The 20,552-nt window shown below is 43.9% G+C and overlaps 2 protein-coding genes across 2 annotated transcripts in view; one reads left to right on the forward strand and one right to left on the reverse strand.

Moving 5' to 3' along the window:
* Positions 1-20,552, forward strand: part of FGGY (FGGY carbohydrate kinase domain containing) — a 308,149-nt gene that overhangs the window by 23,269 nt on the left and 264,328 nt on the right. The window contains exons 2-4 of the mRNA XM_065657199.1: positions 9,351-9,486; positions 11,181-11,302; positions 17,710-17,781. The gene's annotated coding sequence lies outside the window, so the exon portion shown is untranslated. The remainder of the gene's footprint in view (positions 1-9,350; positions 9,487-11,180; positions 11,303-17,709; positions 17,782-20,552) is intronic.
* Positions 1,425-3,406, reverse strand: JUN (Jun proto-oncogene, AP-1 transcription factor subunit). Its single transcript, XM_065657669.1, has one exon. The coding sequence runs from the start codon at positions 2,922-2,924 to the stop codon at positions 1,980-1,982; it is 945 nt and encodes a 314-aa protein (XP_065513741.1). The 5' UTR covers positions 2,925-3,406; the 3' UTR covers positions 1,425-1,979.

Below are 20,552 nucleotides of genomic sequence, written 5' to 3' on the forward strand. Positions count from 1 at the left end.
TACCTTGACACTTGGATTATGACGTGGAAGGAGATTATCATAGTATTATATTTTGAACATTAAAACAACCCCTCATGATAAAATGCATATAATATGAGAGTGGAAAAAAGAAAAAGTTACAGGAAAGGTACTTCTATGCTTCCTGTAAGGATGTGACCCACAGTAGTTGCAAGTTTCAGGGTATCATTCTGATAACAGTAAAGGTGTATATATTATCTCCAGTTATGTAATCTTGTGAAGCGACCTTAAATAAGACTGTCACTTCAGCTAAAATTATGCTTATTCCTATTTTAAGGAAAAAAGACAGTTTTAAGACTGCCTGCTCTAAAAATATTAGCATTCACTAATAGCTGATTTCTAATATTTTCTGGCTATCTTTCGATAGCATCCATTTCCTTTTAGATGTTTGGCTCTAGACAGCAAGCAGGAAAACATCTGGTCTCCTTTCAAATATATGCTTATTAAACTAAATTAATTGGGTACAGTGTTGAAAATCCTGGTATAATAATTGCTCCCCACCCCCACAATGAGTTAAGTAGCAAGTTTCTAAGGTATATATTTATATTGTCACTAAAAACCAAGATTATTTTCTAAAAAATACATGGGAAGTGCCAGAGAAGTTGCTATTTTAAAAAAGTTGCTGAAAACAAGGAACAGGAGTTGCTGTTTTTCAACATGCTGCACTTTTCATGTTGCACTAGGTTCAGTTTTCCCAGCTTTTCTGTTGCTAAAAAGTTTAGAACCCAGAGTAACACCCAAAAGGGAAAGGATCTCAAGATAGGGAAAGGGTTATAAAATTATTTTCCTGTTGACAACAGCATTGTCGTAAACAAAGATCACCTCCTACCTAGGAAGACACACAGGAATAAAGGCAAATGTTTCTATTTTTAAAGTCTACAGCACTTTTTTTTTTTTTTAAATAAAGTCACTTGTCTTATCTTCTTGAGGGCATTAATTTAATAAAAAGCATGTCAGGTCAAGCAGCCAGTTGCTCCGATTATGGAGCAATTTCATACACTGGCTTTCTACCACTCTACAACCTGTTTGACATTAGCTGGCTAAAGCAGGTCACTAGAATAGGGCGGGCAAGCTACTCAGGTTATGATTGGGGAACTAGACCTTCAGAACAATTCAAAAAGTTGTATTAGTTTGGTGATCAGGATCTGGCTTCTCCTTCTCCTCACACATTCTCCAGGACATGCCTGTAGTTACAGAGCGAGTCTAACATCATCCTTACCCTTTAGAACTTGGCATAAAGGGCATTTTCCCAACTCAGGTACTAACAAAAAAAAAAAAGTGTGAGGGGGAAATGCATTTTAATTCTTTTATTTTTCTTAAATATAATAGAACCTTCTAGATTTTTTCCAGAAACAGAAACATTAAAAAATTATACTTTATTACAAATGGTAAACTCAGAGTGCTAAAAAAAAAAAAAAGCCTCTTATTTACAAACAATACTGGGCAGTGCCCAAATAAACAACATAAAAATAACTTACAAAGTCATGAAGTAGTTTATTGACAATTATCAACTTTCATAAAATAAAATAAAAAAAGATATGTACATACACAATTTACTTGAAGGCAGGCAGAATAGTTCTTTTTTGTTTATCAGCCTCCCACAAACCTCCCTCCCACTTTTTTTTTTTTTTTTTTTAAGGAATACTACATAAAGCAATCTACAGTTTCTATTGCAGTTTAACCTTTAATACTGAATGATCATCGAATGTTAGGTCCATGCAGGTCTTGGTCAATGTTAAACGAAGATCTGACATCTCATCTGGGCAGGAACAGCACTTCTCGGAGTGGTGCTGGCTGCTTCACCACTAACTCGAGCTGAAGGCTCGCCAGTCTTTCCACACATGCGCTTTGCAGAGCACAGGCAGGACTCAGCCTTTCAGCTTTTCCCATCAGCTTTATGCATCTGCCACTTTTGGTTTTTTGTTTTAGTTATACCACAGTTCTCATTTAAGACAGTCTCTTCAAAATGTTTGCAACTGTTGTGTTAGCATTAGCTGGCACCCGCTGTTGACATGGTTCATGACCTTCTGCTTAAGCTGTGCAACCTGTTCTCTGAGCATGTTGGCAGTGGATGCCAGCTCTGAGTTCTGGGCTTTCAAAGTTTTCACTTTTTCTTCCAACCTGGCAATCCTTTCCAACTTCCTTTTCCGGCATTTGGATGCTGCAATTCTGTTTCTCATGCGTTTTCTCTCAGCTTTGATTCTCTCCTGTGACTCCATGTCAATAGGGGACAGGGGAGGAGTTTCCCCTGGCATTTCAGGTACAGTCTGAGGCTCTTCTTTTAAAGCCTGAAGCCTGGGATGCTGCACCGGCATCTGGGGGTTTATGTGATGCTGAGGTGCGTAGCCCATGCTGTTTGCATTGTAGTTAGGTGCAGAGTTGAGCGCGTTGGGGTTGAAGTTGCTGAGATTGGCGTAGACCGGCGGCTCGCTGTGCAAATTCGTGTTGAAGCTGCTGTTGCTGGCCATAGAGGACACAGGTGCCATGCCGCTGTTAACAGGTTGAGCGGCGGAGGTGACGCTGGGCATGGTGTTCTGGTTGTGCAGTTCCGCCAGGGCTCTCACAAAGCCTTCCGCGAACCCCTCTTGCTCGTCGGTAACATTTTTGGGGCAGAGGAACTGCGTCGGGGTCGGCGTGGTGGTGATTAACCCGTTGCTGGACTGGATGATGAGCCGCTCCAGCTCAGGCGAGGCCAGTTTCAGGAGTCCCACGTCGGGGGACGTGAGGATGTCGGCGTTCTTGTTCCTCAGGTGCGGCTTCAGGTTGCTGGATGGGTCGGACAGGTTCAGCGTCATGTTCTGCTTCAGCACTTTGGCGTTATTATATCCATACCCGCCGCTCTCCGGCGGCACGAAGCTGGCGTTCAGGGCATCCTCGTAGAAAGTAGGCTCCATCTTTGCACTCATAGAACACAGTCCGCGGAGTGGCGCCGGGAGCTGCGGCAGCGCGGAGAAGCTGCCCGGCCGCCGCTTGCGCTCCGCTCCGCGCGGCCACCCGAAACCTCCCGGCCGCGCAGGGAGGGAGGAAGGAAGGAAGGAGAAATCCGAGCCTTACTTCTCGCCGGGCGCGGAGAGTCCTCCCGGCGCGGGCCGGGCCCGCGGTCCCTGCCGCCGCCGCGCTGAGAGTCCGCCTGGCCTGGCGGCGCGGGGCTTCAGCCGGCCGCCTCGCCGCCCTCCTTCTCCTGCTGCCGCCGCGGGGCCGAGACGCTACTCCGGCGCCACAAGTTGCCGCGAGTACTTTCCCCGCCTTCCTGCGCGCCCACCCCGGCTCCGCGCTGCTGTGCTGGCCGCGGCCGCGCTCTGCCCGCTCCGCTCGCCTCTACCCGGCGGCTGGATTCGCGCTGCTGCCGCCTGCCCGCCCCGCGCTCTGAGCCCGCTCACGGCGTGCAGCCCTTCACTTATCAGCGACCGGGAGCCCGCTAAAAATAGCCCATGATGTCACCCCGCGGGCTCCCCATTGGCTGCCGCCGCCTCTCCCGGGGGAGGCGGGCCGCTGGCCCGGCCCGGTGCATATCAGCCGGTCGCCATGGCCACCCCGCCCCTAGAAGCTTCTCAGGGCCGGCGCGGGGCCTTGTGGGATGAGGTAATGCTGGCGGCCGCTCGGGGCATTGTGGGCTGACGTATTGTTTTTGAATATCTGGTTACCGCGTCCAGAGCGCGAGCGGGGTTGGCCGCCGGCGGCGCCTCCTCAACGGCCACGTACCAACCGCCCGCCGGAGGGGCGGGGGCGCCGCTCAGCCCCCTCGCTCCGCTGCGGCCGTCGCCCGCAAGCCGTCGCCTCCCCCTGTTTGTTTTCACGGCCGTTTGTTTGTTTTTCGGCCGGTCCCTGCGGCGGGCTGGAGGCGGGCCGCGTTCCGCCGTGCGCCGGCGTGTTTCGACCTGTCGTCCTCCGCTGTTCCCCCCCCCCTGCCCGCCGTCTGTGGTACGGCCCTTCAGGTGGCGCTCCGGGGGAGGCCTCACGTGATTTCCCTTCCTCGCCGCCGTCCCGCCGCCCGTGCGGCTTCCAGGCAGAGCCGGGGGTGGTGCCGGGGCCAGGGCGGGCACCAACCGCTGCGGGGCGGCCCCCGCCCACGCGCCCGTCCCGCCGAGGGGCCCAGCGCCTCCCGGCCCCCCGGCCGGGCGTGCCCGGGGCTGCGCCCGCGGCCGCTTTCGAGCTGGGGACGGCGGATCTCGAGGGAGCCCCGGCGTGCGGGAAGGGCGTCCCGGCTCCCGGAGCAGCGCCAACGCCGCCGGCCGTGCGGAGGGCGCTCAGCCGCCTTCCTGCAGGGCTGAGGGCCCCCGGGCCCCGCGGGACGCTCAGCCCAGGGGGAGCCGCGCGGCTGGGTGCTGCGGGTTTCGTCCGATACCGCCTGATCGCTGTGGGGGTGTACGCAGGGCCAGGGCTTTGTCGTTACAGTGATCGGCTGTGAGAATTCCCGGCCCCGAAAGCGTGTCAGGACAACAGAGAGGGGAAATAAAACCTGACAAGAAAAAGCCTGGTTCCAGATGGGTTTCTCTAAAGTCGTTCTCCAAGGGGAGGGGACAGCGACGGCCTAATTTTAGAACGAGTGCCCTGGTATTACTGTGGAAGTACAGGTTGCCCGGCAGGGAAAATAAAGGCTGGAGTTGAAGGATCCTGGTCGAGGAGAAAAGTCTGTGCTGGCATGTTCACTCGGAGCAACAGATGGGTGATCTCTGGTTCACTGTGACTGCTGTGCGCTGAACGTGGGATGCATCAGTGTAGTACATCTCTCTAATAAAAGGGTGTGCCCGACTGTCTGGGTTCGTTTTTCTTACCTTCCCCCTCCTCACCTTGCCCTGCACACACCCTTCTCCATGGGAGGTTGTGAATTTGCGAATGTTGACAAGCAGCTACCTCTGGAGTAAAGTGCACCAGCTACTTAAGGACAGGCGGTGACAATACAGGTAGGATAGAGACTGAGGAGGTGAACTTTTGTATGATGTTGCCGAGAGTGCAATAAGTGCTGCTTGCACTTGCAACACAAAGCTGGTACCTGCTGGTTTTGGGTGGTCCTGCTTTTTATGTCAGTGAAGAACTCGGTCTATCGGGTTCGATCACTTTTTACAATATGTGGAGCTGACAAACTTACGTCTGGGTTTGAAAAAACACTTTCAAATTCTCCAGTGCTATTTTTTCCTAGACATAATGACATAATTACCAGTTACAGTATAGGAAGCAAACAGAAACACAAGCAGCTGTGAAAGAGAAGTGAAGGTCTAGCTCCCCTGTTTGAAGTTGTTGATTTTTTTTTTTTTTTTTTCATTCTCCATTTTCCTCTGCCGTTCCCACCTGAGTTCATTTGACCACAGGATGAGCACTGGTGCTACTTCATGTGCTAACTGGAATTATGCAAATAATACATGCGCTTCTTTGCACCTTTGTGTGAACAGTCTGTGGCACAAAATACAAGGTTTTGGCTGGGAAGTGGGGTCACTGTGTGCTGTTGGTCTACACACAACCTTCACGTAGGCAGCACCTGGCTGTGTTGCGGGTAACTCAAAATTACTCAACTGCTGCTGTACCTTCCGTGGCAAAGAGTTTTGCCAAGCAGCAGTAGGCTACTGCATATGCACAAAAAAGTCTCTAAAATTCATGAATGCAGTGAATGCTATAAGCAGTTGTTTAACTCCTTTTTAATCTTTACATACAAGATAAATAGAGGCCAGTGACTGACTCTTCTGGCACACGAGCCAAGGGGCATCAAATGAAACTGGCAGGTTCAGAACAAACGAGACAAATATCTTCACAGAATTGTAGTTAAGTGGTGGAACTCCTTGGCAAGAGTGCTGTGTGGACTGAGGGATTTTAAAGTGATTAGATGAATTCACAGAAGAGAAGTCACTTAAGGGCTATCGAACACAGTGCATCTCTGGCTCTGGAAATCCCAAAGCTGCAAATGGCTTGCGCCTGGGAGAGCATCCTGAGGCGAAACTGCTGAGTGCTGCCCTGGGTTTGTTTGCCTCTCCAGGTATCCACCCGTGGCTCCTGGCTGAGATGGGGTATCTAGTCGGACCTGATGTGTTGGCCCTCGCTGCGTTAAAGCTCCCCCAAGATAGTCCATAAATGATCTGTCTCTTTTGTGTCAGCGTGCAGTTTGGTGTTTATTAAAGAGCTTGTCTACACCAGGAAGAAAATTCTGGAGAAATATAAGACATGAATTTTAAGTAGTTTGCTGTGTGGAAGTTCTTATTGTTAAATAAAAATTATTTTTAAATTAAGCCAAAAGGATCCTTTTTTTCTGTTACATAGCAAGCCATGCAAATAATTTGCTTTAGTCAGGTTTTTGTGTAGACAAATAATACTAATTAAGTTTGTTCTGGTTAATTGTTGACATATTTAATTTGTTAGAGTTATTTTGTTTTGGTTTATCTTTTTTTGGTTTTCCTGCATGTTTCTTTTGTACTGGAAAGCCGAGTTCAGACTACAAGGAACATGGTCAGTGTAGCCTTAACCACTCTAATATAATACATATTTGTGTAACCTAGCAAAATTTGCCCTTGTAGTCTGTCCAGTTCAGCCTCACTGATACCAACGCAAGTTTTTCACTAGCTTCAGTGAGTGTTGGATCAGGCTGGAGATATCAGCTTAAAGTTTTTTGGTTTTTTGGTTTTTGGGGTTTTGTTTGTTTTTTTTTTTTAATCCCCCGCCCATTTTAGTTTTCTACTTCCTTCCTTGAACAGAGGTGGAGTTTCAGGACTAGACATTCCAGTTTGCCAGAAACATGTTGCTACTGAGGCCTGTAGCTATAGGGGACACCCATCAGTCCATTCATTATGTTAATTGCTACTCACTTAGAGGTTATTTGGTTGAGGCTAGCAATAGACAGTCAAGCTGGTCATAAAGGTTGTGCCTAGCAGGAGAGCTCTGAAATGAAAGACAAATGCCCTTTGCTGCTCTGAGGGGATTTTCTCTGCTCCTAATTCAGGACTGACTGGTGAGTGGGTGGTTACAGAGGTCTCAGCTGAGATTTCAGCCCCAGGTTCTCCCCCCGACAATTGCTGAGCACTGCAGATCAGCAGTGGGCCCTGTGAGTACAGAGACCATGATCCTTCATGGCCATCAGCCAAGGAGCTGGGAATTTTGGTGACTATGCCCTGATTTATTAAACAGCTATTACTTTTGGGCTTTTTTCCCCCCCTTTCCTGATGTCCTTAAGTAAATACTCCTTTAGTAGTAAGAACGAACACTTACTGACCCATTTATAAACCAGAGCCATTTACATGTCTCAGTAAACTAACTTGTGGGTAGGGATTGGAAATGAACTATATATCTCTGTTGTCGTGAAAGGCAGATGCTTTGGGCAGCAGTAAGGAAGATTTTGATTTATAAAGTTCTCTAATCAATCAATACAAGGCTGACTGAGTCAGTCAGATAATCTGAATAATTAAATGGCTTTTCACAGACAAATTAAAGTTTCTTATACATACCTCATCCATCTGAATTATATTTGGGGTCCAGGAATAAATGGGTTTGTTATTTTGTTTTACTCCTGTATCACAAATGCTTTTGGCTTATTTCTAGACCATTTGAAAAAGAAAAAAAAAACACACACACACACACAAAAAACCCCAACCAAAACCAAAAAACAACCAACCCCCAAACCAAACTAAAACAAAAAACCCAAACCAAAACAAAAAAGGATCAATCACAGTTTATATTGGAAACAGTGCTCACATGCTCGCAGAAATAAAATGCTTGTTTCCATACAGTTTTTCTTTTAAACTTAGATCTATTAGATCATCTTGCTTTTTCCCCTCATCAGAGATGTTTCCACAATATTTTTTTATATAGACAATTATTTTCATTATATAGATTTTTTTATTTTATTTTTTTTCACTAACTTCATGCTTTCAAATGTGATATCCTGCTTCATCTCTGCATGAAGTGAATAAGAGCAGGAATTACTGGATCTTCTCATACTGCTTTTCGCTTGCTTAAGGAATTACTATAGAGCAGGTGTCTGCAGTTGAGGGAGGCAAGAGTTTGAAGAGTCAGAAGGAGCAAGTATTCTATTTACTACATACAAATTTACATTCTATTTACTACTACATTCTATTTACTACATTTACTACATAGCAAAAGAAGCTGGGGGTGAGAGGACACAAGGAACAGAGTTTCCTTAGGCCAGGTGGAGGTAAAATAATTCACAGGTGCTCTTGCTCCCAGTTCCTCCCTGTTTCCTCAAGGTGTGTTTTCTTAGTCGGTTCAAGTCCACCTCAGTCTGCAGCGCAGCAGAGGTGTGGCAAACAAGTGCCACCTCATCCACCCCCAGCTTCCGTGGCCTCTCCTTTTGCTCTTTGCTCCCAGTAGGGCTCTTGTGGCCAGGTAGAGATCCAGGAACTAAATGTGACTGACAGCTGAGCTGAAAAAAAAAAATGGAGCATACAAGAGAAGGGTGGGAATGCATTGGCTGGAGGAACAGTGGGACTCATGGCTCGAAGTAAAGGACCCTGGAACCAGATCTGTGTAAGAAGACGGAGCGCTAGTCTTGCGCTAGTCTTCAGTTTGCACATGAAAAAGGTTCCTCAGAACTATAGGCACTTGTAAATGAATATCATGTCCATCTCCTCCACCCTCAATTAGTCATCTCATAACCAAGCTGTACGCGTTTAGTCCTTTTCATCTTTCTTCTTGTCAAGCCCTTTAGCCTGTCCTCCTCACCTACTCATCTCACCAATCATTTTAATTAATCTCTGGATTTCTTTGAAACTAATAGTTGGTGGAATGGAGGAAAATGAGTTAGTTAGAGAGGCAAGATTGTGAGTGATGGAGGTGGGGCAAAGTTAGGAGACTTTGCAAGACCTGTTGGGTTACCTTTGGGGCAGGACAGGAAGAGTGACTCGAAACACAGAGAAAGGCTGCAGAAGTAAGGGAGGAACCACTAAAAACATTTTCCGTTTTCTTTAGAACGCTGCCCAAGCAATTCAAACCCTGGATGTTTATGTGCAACATGTGAATGAAAGATTTGATATGATTGTCTCTAAGGTAGATAGGATGATAGAGTGGTCTCCTCTTTACCCAATAGTTAGTTATGCTAGATTTCTCACTACTATTTTTCCCATTCCCAGCTAGTTTTATAGAGGATTTCAGTGGTCACTGCAAGTGCTCAGAAGTAGATTTTCAAATAAGTAATGAACGATATGTTTTTGTTTGAACAACTGTATATATTGTATAATTTTTTATAAAAAACCTGACCAAATAGAAGTTAACTACCTTGTCTAGAGAGGAGTCTGAACAGAACCCTGAGGCCTTGCTCCCTGTGCTTTTTAGGGTGTTAAAAATCTAAATGTCACACCATTAATGTCTCTGTGTTCATTATTTCTATACCATAGCATACCTTGTGCTCCAAGAAACAGAGAAATAGGCAAAGTTCCCGTCCTGTGGAGCTTACAGTCGGAAAAATCCTCTATGCATGAAGAAGGCTGGCAGAATAACAGCTGATCCGCGGCAGGAGCCCGAAGAGTGAAGGTAAGGAGCAGAGGAGGCACTGGAGGACGTGTGGCATATGGGAAGCAGACGGCTGCACTCAGCATTGTGATCTGACAGCATGAAAAAATGTACCATACTAATAGAAGCATATTAATGCTGAGTGGTGGGGAGACAGAAGAACACCTTTGAAAAGATATTTACCATGTTCGAGGACAAAGATCCCTCTGGAAGTGTGCATTTGTTCAGATATTACAGTTTCACTGTGGAGAACTGAAGGCAGCTTTCTGGAGTTTTGATGTGTGAATAAACATGTATAAAAGTAAGTAGTGGCAACAAAATACATTGATTTATGGTTGCCAGTTGTGACTGAAAGCTTCAGAGTAACTGCATTTAACCATTCAGAGCCCTTGGTAAAATAGCTCGGTTGTGATTAGGGTCTCGGAATGGATACAAAATGCTTGGATTTTTAATTAATAAACAATCTGGCATCCTGTCAAAGTCGACACCTCACTCTGTCTTAGCAGCTGTTGGAACAGTAGGCTCCTGGCAACCTGGGATAAAGCAGCGCTTGCAACAGGAGAAGGAAAGGAAGCAAGTCTGTGTGAGACCAAAAATGCCTAGTGTAGAACACCACAGAGATGAGGGATTTCCAGTGAGCAATCAACCTTTCCTTCTCCGTGCTGTGGGTTCAGGCTGGGACGTGGACTGGGAGTTTCTGTTACTGAATGTCACCAGTGGTTGGTGGCTGACAGATGTAAGGACACCTGTCTGAATTCCGGTAATGTTTCTGACAGTGGTGGCAGTAAACAGAGAAAGCATTGAACAGTGAAAGTAGGTCCTGCAGGTTGCTCCTTCCCAGGGATTCTAGTGGCGGAGCCTGTGGGGAAGTTTACAGAGTGCCTGCTCATGTCATGCAAATGGAAACATTCACCCTGGATGACAAGTCATTTGCGTTGGAGTCACGGTGTGGGAGCACTTAGGGTTGCCAAATAGCCAAGGATGGCATTGTAGGGAGGAAAGGGCATGGCCTGGGTAGGATGATACCTCAAAGCACAAGCAGACTTAAAGACTTCAGTTTTGGAGAAGATGCTACTAAAATGCTACTCTTCCTTTATCACATCTGGTTAATAATAAACCTGATCTGTGATCACAGCTGAAATATCACCCAGTGACTGCGTGGCTGCTCCCCACTGGTCTGGGCAGCCCTGTCCCCCCATGGGATGGGAATGTCCTGGTCTTGTCCACAGCAGCCCCTTAGGACTTCCACAGGAGAAGAACCAGAATACTTGAAACCTTCAAAATTGCTGTTATTTCCTCTTGTCTTTAGTAAAAATTGTATGCAGTTGCCAACACTGCAGTGTCTGTATGTCCCCTTGTTTCAGAAGGAAGGAGAGATAGAAGGTTTAGTCCAGAATCACTATTGATCCCTACTCGAGATCTTGTTTTTTCAGGAGCACTGTTCACATATGTGCTGGAGGAAGTACTGCACCAACAGCTGGCAGGGCATTTGGCAGACGTGTTAGTCAGCTCACAGAACTGTTTACTCAGACTTTTGAGAACGTGTGAAATGTGTAAAAAGCCATAACATTTGAATATATTAGAAACAAGTTCATGAGATCAAGAAAAATATTTATGATAAAAGGACAATAATAAAGCAAAGGCCTAAGGGCTGTGATGGCTGCTAATTGAAATGCAGATTTTTAAAATTCTCCTTTTTTTTTTTTTTAATTTAGAGAGCACAACTAGAAAGACATTCCAAAAATGGCTGGATGGTATTTAGTGATCTGGGTACCATCTGCAGTGTGCACATATTTGGAGAGGCTTCTGTTCAGCTGAGAATGGGCTGTGGACTCAGGTAAGCCATGTGAGAGAGATTAAGCACTCATGTTGTTAGAGCTAATGGTACAATGTAGCCTCGTTCTATATAAGCATGTTTTGTGCTGATGTTTTCCAGTTACTGCGTTCCTTACAGTCAGGATAGGAAAAGGTGTGTGGCTGGCAAAACTGCAAGCCCGGACAAAGCAGTTCTGGGTGTGGATGCTTACAGCCCATTGCCAGGTGCTTCAAATAGGCATTTATGTCAAAGATCTGAGGTCAATTCAATGATAGCCGATTTCAGCCCTAGTTGATTACATAAATATTAATAAGAACAGTGGTGTATTTCACATTTATGTTATTGGTCTGCAAAGTGTTTACCTTACCCCCTAGCAGTAGTTGTGGGGAATATATATCCCTTCAAGACAACCAAGAGAATGTATGAAGTGACACGAAAATTTGTTAACCTCTTTAATGTAACCTCGTGAGTATAGTGAGAAGTAATCTTATTTTCTGTATGCCAGTAGAGAAAAACAGGAGAACAGAATAAACTCAAATGGGATAGAACTGCAGTCTTGCCTGGTTTTCCTCCCCGCTGAATGACCCTTAATCACTTTTTGCATCTGTGTGGCTTGGTTTCGCTGCCTGTAAAATGGGGATAATGAGACTGAAGTTCTAGTAAAGTGTGCAGGTGTGTGGAGAATAAATGCTGTACAAGGGGTATGAACTATTTTAATTTAAAACATGCATTAAGGAAAAAGGTACAGAAAAAGGAATGTAATTTCATCTGGAAGAAGATCTAGGATTAACTTATTGGTATAAAATATTTGTTACTGGCCCCATTTGCTTTTAGGATATCAACCATTGACATTTTTACTGGTTCATCAGCCTTGTAGTGCCTTTTGAATCGGACCCAGGACTGTGTAGAGCAAATACTGGCACTTAGGTTTATGCCATTTTCACTCTCTGGTCACTTTCTGACATTTGACCAAATATCTGCATTGCTATGGGCTTGCTTTTTTGGATGTGGTGTGAGTTTGTTTGTTTGTTTTCCTTTACATTTAGAGTCTCTGCTGTGAGAGGCTCTGACAATGGTTTGGAGTTGTTAATGTCAAAATGCTGTGTAGGAGGAAGTATTACATGTTGGCTTCCCAGAAGGGGGAAGCTGAGGCACAGCGATCAGCACCTCTCCAGAATCACAGATAGTTTCTTTGAAGAAAAAGCCTTGATATTTAGTCCAAAACTTTGACAAGAAGACGATCAAGTGAAATACAGGAACTCATCTGTATTACCCAGCCCTTGGAGAAGAGGGGGAGCGCAACAGCCATTCCCTCCTCGCAGGAGTGGATATTGCCAGTCCTGGGGAGGTGAAGCTTACAGCCCCCCTTGGACACTTCCATCCAATAAATCTGCACCAAAGCTTTCTTGCCTGTTTTTACATATATGTTAAGTTTTAAAATGCTATACATCTAGCAATCATTTTTAAGGAAAAGGAGTGCTTTTTAGCAGACGTAAATCAGCACAAATTACAATGTCATTAGTTCCCCAAGTGCTTTCGGCCGGTGCTGCTGACATAAGAGGGAGTCCTGCCCTCTTCCTGCTCCCACGCTGTCCCCTCCCTTGTGCTGACACAGCCATGAGGTGCAGTGTGTTGGGAAATACATCCCGTTCATATCTATCCCAGCAAAAAACCTGAATGGCTGGGGAGGGAGACATTTGCTTCTTTTCAGGCTGTCACCAACATGTCCCGGATTAAAGTCCTTGTGGAACCACTGTGTTACTGCAATTCACTGGTCTCCGTGAAAGCCAGGACCTTTGCTAGTTTGTCGCAACGGCTTCTGGCTAAAAGTATTGCGCTGCAGCTGGAAACTCGATCAAGCGAGTTTCAAAACATTTCATTCATATGTGGTCCTCAGTTGAGTCTTAAGACACCTTTACTATAGTCGCTAGTGCTTCATAAGCCTTGTCAACATTGCAGTGGAACAAAGGCTTCTCTCAAGACTTTGTGTTGTGTAAATAAACCTTGTGCCTAGCAGGGTGTCACTGAGTTAATGTAAAGCCTGAGAAGGGGAGGGCGTGGGAGCAGCATGCCAGTGTTAACGTTCTGTTTTCTGCACAGGATTGCAAAAGGATTGCAACAGCCCAGCCTATCTGAGCTGCTGCACGTACTGTAGACATGTCTCTGCACTTGAATTTGATATGGGTGGTGACAGAACTATATACCTTTCTGGGAAATGGTAATGGGCAGCACGGTTTTGTTTTAAGGAAATTCCGCATAAACAATAGCAGTTTTTTTCTTAGAGCACTGATGCTTTCCAGGTGGCCCACCAGACAGTCAAACAAAGGAAATATATATAGCAGCATTCACTTAAGGGTTAAAGTTTCAGGGTAAGAAGGGGGAATGCCGAAAATCCCATGAACTTTAATAGTTATGCTTATATCTTTGTGGTGGCTCTGACTTTTTTTTTGCTTCTCGAAGATCAGTAATCAGGGGACAATTGACAGGAATACCCCCCCCTGGTAAAAATACACAACTGTTTCTGAAACAAACAGCATTTCATATGCAAAACTGTCTGGTAAAGTGCATGCTCAGGGTGCTTTTTCAGGCCTCATGGGAAGTTTTACGAAGAGCAAGCTACCTTTTAGCAAGTGCTTTTCTGTTAGTTTCAAACTCCTCTCTTGCTTTTTTTTTTTTAGAATGATTTTCCCAAAAAAGGGGATACAAAACATAAGAGAAGTCTCAGTAGAGTTTACTGCCCCCCTACCCCCTTCTCTGCTTCTCTCCTCCCCCAAACACTGGGAGCTCACAAAAATATTTTAGTATCCTGGAGATTAAAAACAGTGTCTTTAATTTGCATTTGTCTTGTAATAGCTCTGACTTTCACCGCCTTGTCCTCCCCTTGGTTGGGAGTCCATGTGTGAGCACTCCCTCTGATGTTGTTTATACGCTCGCTGTCAGGTTCAGTAAGCAGTATTTTAGCAGGGCACCTTCCCACGTGAAGGAAAGGTTGTCTTAGCTCCTGCTCCTCCCCGTGCAGTGTCTTGACAAGGCACAGCAGAGAAGAAATGAGTATTGGCAGTATCACTAAATCTTACCTGATAAATGGAAATGAACTCTAGAACCTCATGAATCCACTGGCAGCTCAGATGTAGGGCAGCTGTTTACAGGGCATTTTATAGGTGTTCCAGTTATGCGAGTTTTGCGTAGTATCTATTTTAAGTTCAGGCTTTTTATTAATAGTGTATCTGGAAAATTTTAGAACTGTAGTACAGCAACGCACCTCTTAGATAACACTGAAAAGTGTGATAATCTGTTTAAGGATTCTGTATGTAAATATGGATATTGATAAAGACAATCAAGATAAAATGTAAATGTGAATAATTGCTCCTAAGACAAAGAAAAATTGGCAAGCAGCCGGAGAGAAATTAGAAATTTAACTAGTTTTACACCGCACGTACTAGATCATGCTGGTGGAGTCTCAGGTCCCATCAGTGAATGGCATAGCAATGGCCAAGGATTTCCCCTTCATGAATGGGTACAGAGAAGTAAAATTTCCCAGAGCACAGAAACGTGTTAAAGAAGTGGCCAGATTTTCAGCTTTGAAGTAGAAGAGATACTTTCATTTTCAGTATCTCTTCTTTTTGCAAGACTGGGAGTGTTAACTCTTGTGTCTGAGCCAAAATTCCAACCTAAGCAGAATGTACTCATCTAAATTTCCCTTTTGGTTTCATTTGGACAAGGTATTCTTTGGTGTAGTGTTGCTGTGTACTGTTACAGCAGTTGCTGTGTTGGGAGCTTGGGAAGGCGCCCGCATGTAAGAGGTTGCATAAAAACTAGACCATTGTAAGCTCAGAGAAACCCCTGAGTGTGATGATTAAAAACAGAAAACAATTAGGGAAAACACATCAAAGAGTCTCAGGGAGAGTTCTAAAAGGAAAAATACTGATTATATTTGTTTTGATTTTGTCTTACATGGAGTAAAAGATGTGTAGTGTGTCCTGGGTCACCACCCTAAGGGGTGTGTACTTAAAGACAACAGAATCAGACTCCAAGACTTCGATGTGGCTTATTTTGGTTGCAGGGCTGGGAAGATAAGATATAATTGTACCATATACATAGTGGTGCTATCAATCTGATAGATTATACTTTCCATACACCCCTGACCACCTTGCATACCCTCTGCCTGCTAATCTGTTTCTAGCAGGATAACTCCCAGCTTTCTGACCTTTCAAGAAACTTTCAACTACGATTTTTAAAACAGTCACAAAAATGTTTTTCTTTCTCCAAATTGCAGTTCTTCTCTCAGATGAAAGCAGTCAGAGGCACGAGATGGGTAACATTGATTGCTAAAGCTTGTGTGCAAGTTCACGTTCAATAAACTGTGAATCTTAGGGGCTAAAATTGTTTAGAATTCCATTCTGGATCTAGGAATAAAAGCAGACATTTATGGATAGTCCTGTTGTTCACACTCCACCAGATTCTAATACTGTTATTTTAAAACTATGTTAGATTTGTTTTTTAAAGTTTGTTAGACTTGCTCTGCCATGGGAACCAGGTTAGAAAAGGTTTGAGCTAATAAAATATGCAAAATGTGGTTTTAGGGCTTTCCTTTAATGTGGAAAGGGGAAGAAAGGTTTTAGTCGGTTACAGCAAATCCAGTAAGGGAACTGTTTATTTAACGCTCTCACAGTTATTTTTTTAATGTACCTTTTCAGAGCTTTTTAGCTGGGTTTAGTTCATACGGACTAGCATATTGAATAATGTTTTCTACTTTATATGTGTTTTTCAGTTGTTACTCTGACTTCAGTAGTTACAGTAATTTTCTTTCTGGCATGCTGGTACAGTAGATCCCAAAAAGCTTAAGGAAAATAAACGAACAGGACTTTGGAAATAGGGGAATAAAAAATATCATCCCAATAGACTTAGAAATTAGGTAGGAAGATTGCATCTGAGTTTATTTTATCGTGAATATATCTAGCATCTATAAATTGATGTAGCATTAAGAATATTACAGATTCTTGTTTGATATGGCTGTATATGTTGTGATTTTTTTACTGGAGCGATGCAGCCATCCTAAGAAAATGGAAGCCAACAAGGCCTTGAGACTGTCCTGGTGAGAACGTCACCTCTATTCCTGAGTCCATGTAGTGCTCACGTGTAACATAAACACACATCCAATAGGTGCGTGTATCTGAAAATGGCAGAAAAGGTGCTTCCCTGGCTATTTCATGTTGATAATAATTTCAGATTTTTTTTTCCACAGTGAGAAAGGTGCTGGCAATACTGCATATTATTTTCCTACATCAACAAAAATATATCGTAAAAAGTGCGAGGTATAGCAACATACTCTGTGCCAGTTAGGTGATAGGTTGACTTTGCTGGTTATGCATATTTTGCTTTGGCCTTTTTAGAACCCTCCTGAGTTTGGGTCCAAGCTGCTGAAGAAAGTGTCTTGTACTTTATGCTTTTGAGTATAAACAAGAGGGTGGTTGGGACAAAACGTTCTAGGTGAAAGATCCTTGCATTTTCGTTATATCCTGCTGCTGTCTTGATTTGGCAATGCCGTAAAATCCACCTGTTTCCCTGGTGCACTGGGGACTCTGGAGAGCAATGGGTGGGTGAACCAAACATGAGAAACAGAATGGAGAATGGATGTAGACAGCAACAGCTGCCTTCAGACCTTAAAGGCTAAGAGAATTCTGTCTATGTCCGGGATGTCCTGCTCTTGTGCATTAGGTAGACTCCCTTTTTGTTCAGATCAGGAGTCTAATCTTTTTTTGCCTTCTTAATAGAAATATAAAGAAGTAGCTCTGTTAATATGAACAGGAGACCTAGATTCATTTAGTTTTGATCTGATCCTCACAAAACATCAGATCTGTTTGCAAAGCTAATAGAAGTGTAATGGCAAGAGCAGCAGTGGCAAATACCATATCTTTTTTTTTTCTTCTTAATATCAAAGCTAAAAATGTGGTCTTGATTTTCATATACTGTTATAACTATATAGTAATACATCTAAAGCCTAGCATGGTTTATAAACACAGTAAACATATGTAACAATAGTTATTTGTGCTAATTTTTTTTTTTTTCCCCACATACTCCGTCCTACCTTTGTTACTCAGGGCACTAATGCTGCATTAATGTAAGCAGCAAACTGCTGCATTTATCTTTATTTTATTCTTCCAAGTCATAGCAACATGCTGGAACAAAAGCCGTTGTCTATAGTAAATCCTCTAAAGTCTTTTAAGGGCATCCATCTGGATAGACTTTGTGGTTACAGAAGGGCTGATGCTCTAAGTGTTCGTTCCACTAATGATCTCATTGATTTTTATTTACACTCTTTGCAGGTTGCACGGAGTCTCAGTTTGAGTAAGAATTGCAGAATATGATGAATTCAAGAATTACACGCATGTGTTATACTAAACCAAGGTTTCTTTCTCTGTCTTTAGGATGGTTAATCAAAGTGCTGCCTTAGAAGTAGACTGCTCAGTGTCCAGCGAAGCAGATGAGAAGTGCAATTGGTAAGCACTGTGAAAAACCAGGTGCATACATTTGAAAATGTTCATCCAAATCACGTTATTATAAGTAGTAGGGAAATGTCATGACTTACTGAGATTAAACAAAGACCTGCTTCGAATCTTGTGACTTCAGCTCATAAATGGATTTCATCACTCATTACAGCTGCATAAACAAATGCATGTGGTATATATGCATGTTTTGTGTTTGGAAGTTGTTTTTGAAATCCCCTTAGAGGTTTTTTAATTGCTTCTAATGAGCCAGCACTCCCTAGTTCTGGAGAGATGCCTTGTGTACCTGAGCAGCATAGCACAGCCATTGCTTTTAAGGGAATAGTTTGCTTGCTTTTCTCCCTTTCTGGCAGCTGAACTGCTTCGGCAAACAAGTTATTTTAAAGGAGAAAATTAAAATATGAAACCTGGTGTCAAAACTTTTATTCCTTTTATGCTAGTAGTCTTAGCCTAGTGCTCCTTCGGAGCTATAGAGATGTAATCCCAGCCCAATCAACAATTGGAGAAAGTCCTACACATGTCTGAGCTCATACTGAATAAGTTTGTCACATATCTAGATTTTTTCAGTTACTTAATCTAATTTTTCATGTTGTCTGTGGCCTCATTTCTCCTGTTGGGTCTCTCATAAGGAATCTTAGAAAGGGATGCCCTGTGATTATCCATGGTAATTAGTACTTCTTCCATGTTTTCTTGCAAATATGTTGCAAGTGGGATGTGGCAAGATTAATCAAAGTTTGGTCTTCCTGCTGCGCTTATTACCTGAAGGCACTAATGGTGGCAGCAGTTTGTGATGTAGAGCAGACACTTGTCTGTGGATTTTAAAAGTAGTACAGATCAAAACTATCAAGCCATTCCCATATCTCTAGGTTAAAAGTTGCTGCTTTCAGTTAAACCTGTGCTACTCAGCATCTCAAGGCAGGCAGTTATCAAAGTGTAACCTCAAGAAACTAAGATGGCAAAATGTATGGGTAATTCTTTGAATTTCAGTATGCCATTTCATACTCAGAGCTGAGATGCTGTATTATTCCTGGATGGATAGTGTCTCATGTTAATGTTACACTGTAATTTTTTTTTAACCATTTCTAAAGTAAATTACTTTTTTTTTCTCCAAAGAAAAATATTCAAGGACATTCTATTTTTTGTTGTCATTTTCGAATAAAGATTTTAAAATCATATTTAAAAATGGATATTGTTGGGGGGAAATGGTACTTTTCCCCTATTTTACTCACAGCTTTCTCTTTTAACTTCTAAAAGCTAGAGTCAGGAGAGTAAAAAGAGCAACAATATGGGACAGTTCGTGGTCAGGGGTACTTAGACATATATCCTATGTAGATGGATTTGGCCTGAAGTGGTTTAGTTTGTTATGCTCCCTAGAAAAATAACAGAGGTAATAAAAAGAAATTTAACTTAAACTGAATGAAACTAAAATATTTTTGCTTTTCTGTCAAGCAGCCTTAAATTTTAGGCAACTTGGGAGGAGTCTTAATCATGTGCATTCCTAAAGTTTGCTTAAACAAACTGCTGAATGTCTGAGGCTTTGAGTGTCCTGCTTAAAGTCTTCAGAAAATCCACTTGCTCATCACCTCTGAAAACCTGCCCTCTTATGCAGGTAGCTGAAAAGATATCTGACATTAGAGACTCGTGCTCCAAAACGTTCCCTTGAATGCCTCAAAATGTCATATTAAAATCAAGTATGGTTCACCCACAAACCATCTGGCTTTACAGATCTGAAAACAACCTTTCAATTAATTAAGCTTCTCTGCTTCCTAATAAGGCCTATTTGAACTGCTCGGCAGCTGGAGACGGCCGGGCTGGGGGTCTGCACGGCGTATGGCTGTGGCCAAGGGTCCCCGTGGCCGGTGTCGGGCCAGGCCTGGCGGGGAAGCCCTGCCTGATTGTACTTTTGCTGCGCTGCCTGGGCAGCTCTTTGTCCGGGGCTGGGAAATACCTGGATTTCTCCTTATAAGGCCAGCGAGTTGCTGCGGGGAGCCCCGGTCCTGCCCCAGCGCTTCTCGGCTCTGCTCAGCCACGCTCCTAAAAAGGCAGTTCCTTGCTCCCGCTTCCCCGAGCGGAGCTCCCTGGGGAGGAATGACAGCCCTCCCAAGTCAGGCGTTGGACTTACAAGGAGAGCCGTACTTATGGATTTTGCTGTTGCATCTCAAGGAAGCTGGTGTGTTTACAAGCCCTGCTGGGGTTATCCTCTCTTTTAGTAGATAAGCAGTGAATAATGAGAAGTACAACAGAGTGTGGCATCTGAGCCTGCGAGCCTCCCCACACAGGCACATTTCTGCAATGGTATAGATCCCTATAGGATCCCGCGTGCACTGTGTGAAGCAGTTCAGAACCGAAGTCTTGAAAGCCTATTAGGTGATGGTGTTATAACAGAAAGCACTCAGCAGCAATATGAGCTCAAAGCAATTCACGTCCTTTTTCCTCCCTCCCCTGGCTGCCATTCCCGTGCTGCCGCTTTGCTTGTGCTTGCTCAGTTCTTTGTGGGGGCCACGCTGCGTTCGTGGTTCGATTTGGTCTGAAAGCCAGAAAAGAGTTTTCTGCTCAGATTACAGTGTGGCTTCAAAAAAGTTGTGTTAGTGGAACTGAGTGAGCGGTAGATAAGAAAAAGGGGAAAACCCCTCAGTTATTAATGCCCCGTGCTCTTCCTGACATGAAACCAAAGCAGCTGTACTCTCCTCTTGAATAAAAACTCTTCAAATGCTGAATATTTTATTAGATATTTTCACAGGTTTAATTGAAAATTTCTGAAGGAT

The sequence above is a fragment of the Caloenas nicobarica genome, chromosome Z, assembly GCF_036013445.1.
Source record: "Caloenas nicobarica isolate bCalNic1 chromosome Z, bCalNic1.hap1, whole genome shotgun sequence".
Lineage (NCBI taxonomy): Eukaryota > Metazoa > Chordata > Aves > Columbiformes > Columbidae > Caloenas > Caloenas nicobarica.

Excerpts from the sequence above, each read along its gene's own strand:
- JUN (XM_065657669.1), bottom strand. The coding sequence starts at position 2,924 with ATGAGTGCAAAGATGGAGCCTACTTTCTACGAGGATGCCCTGAACGCC.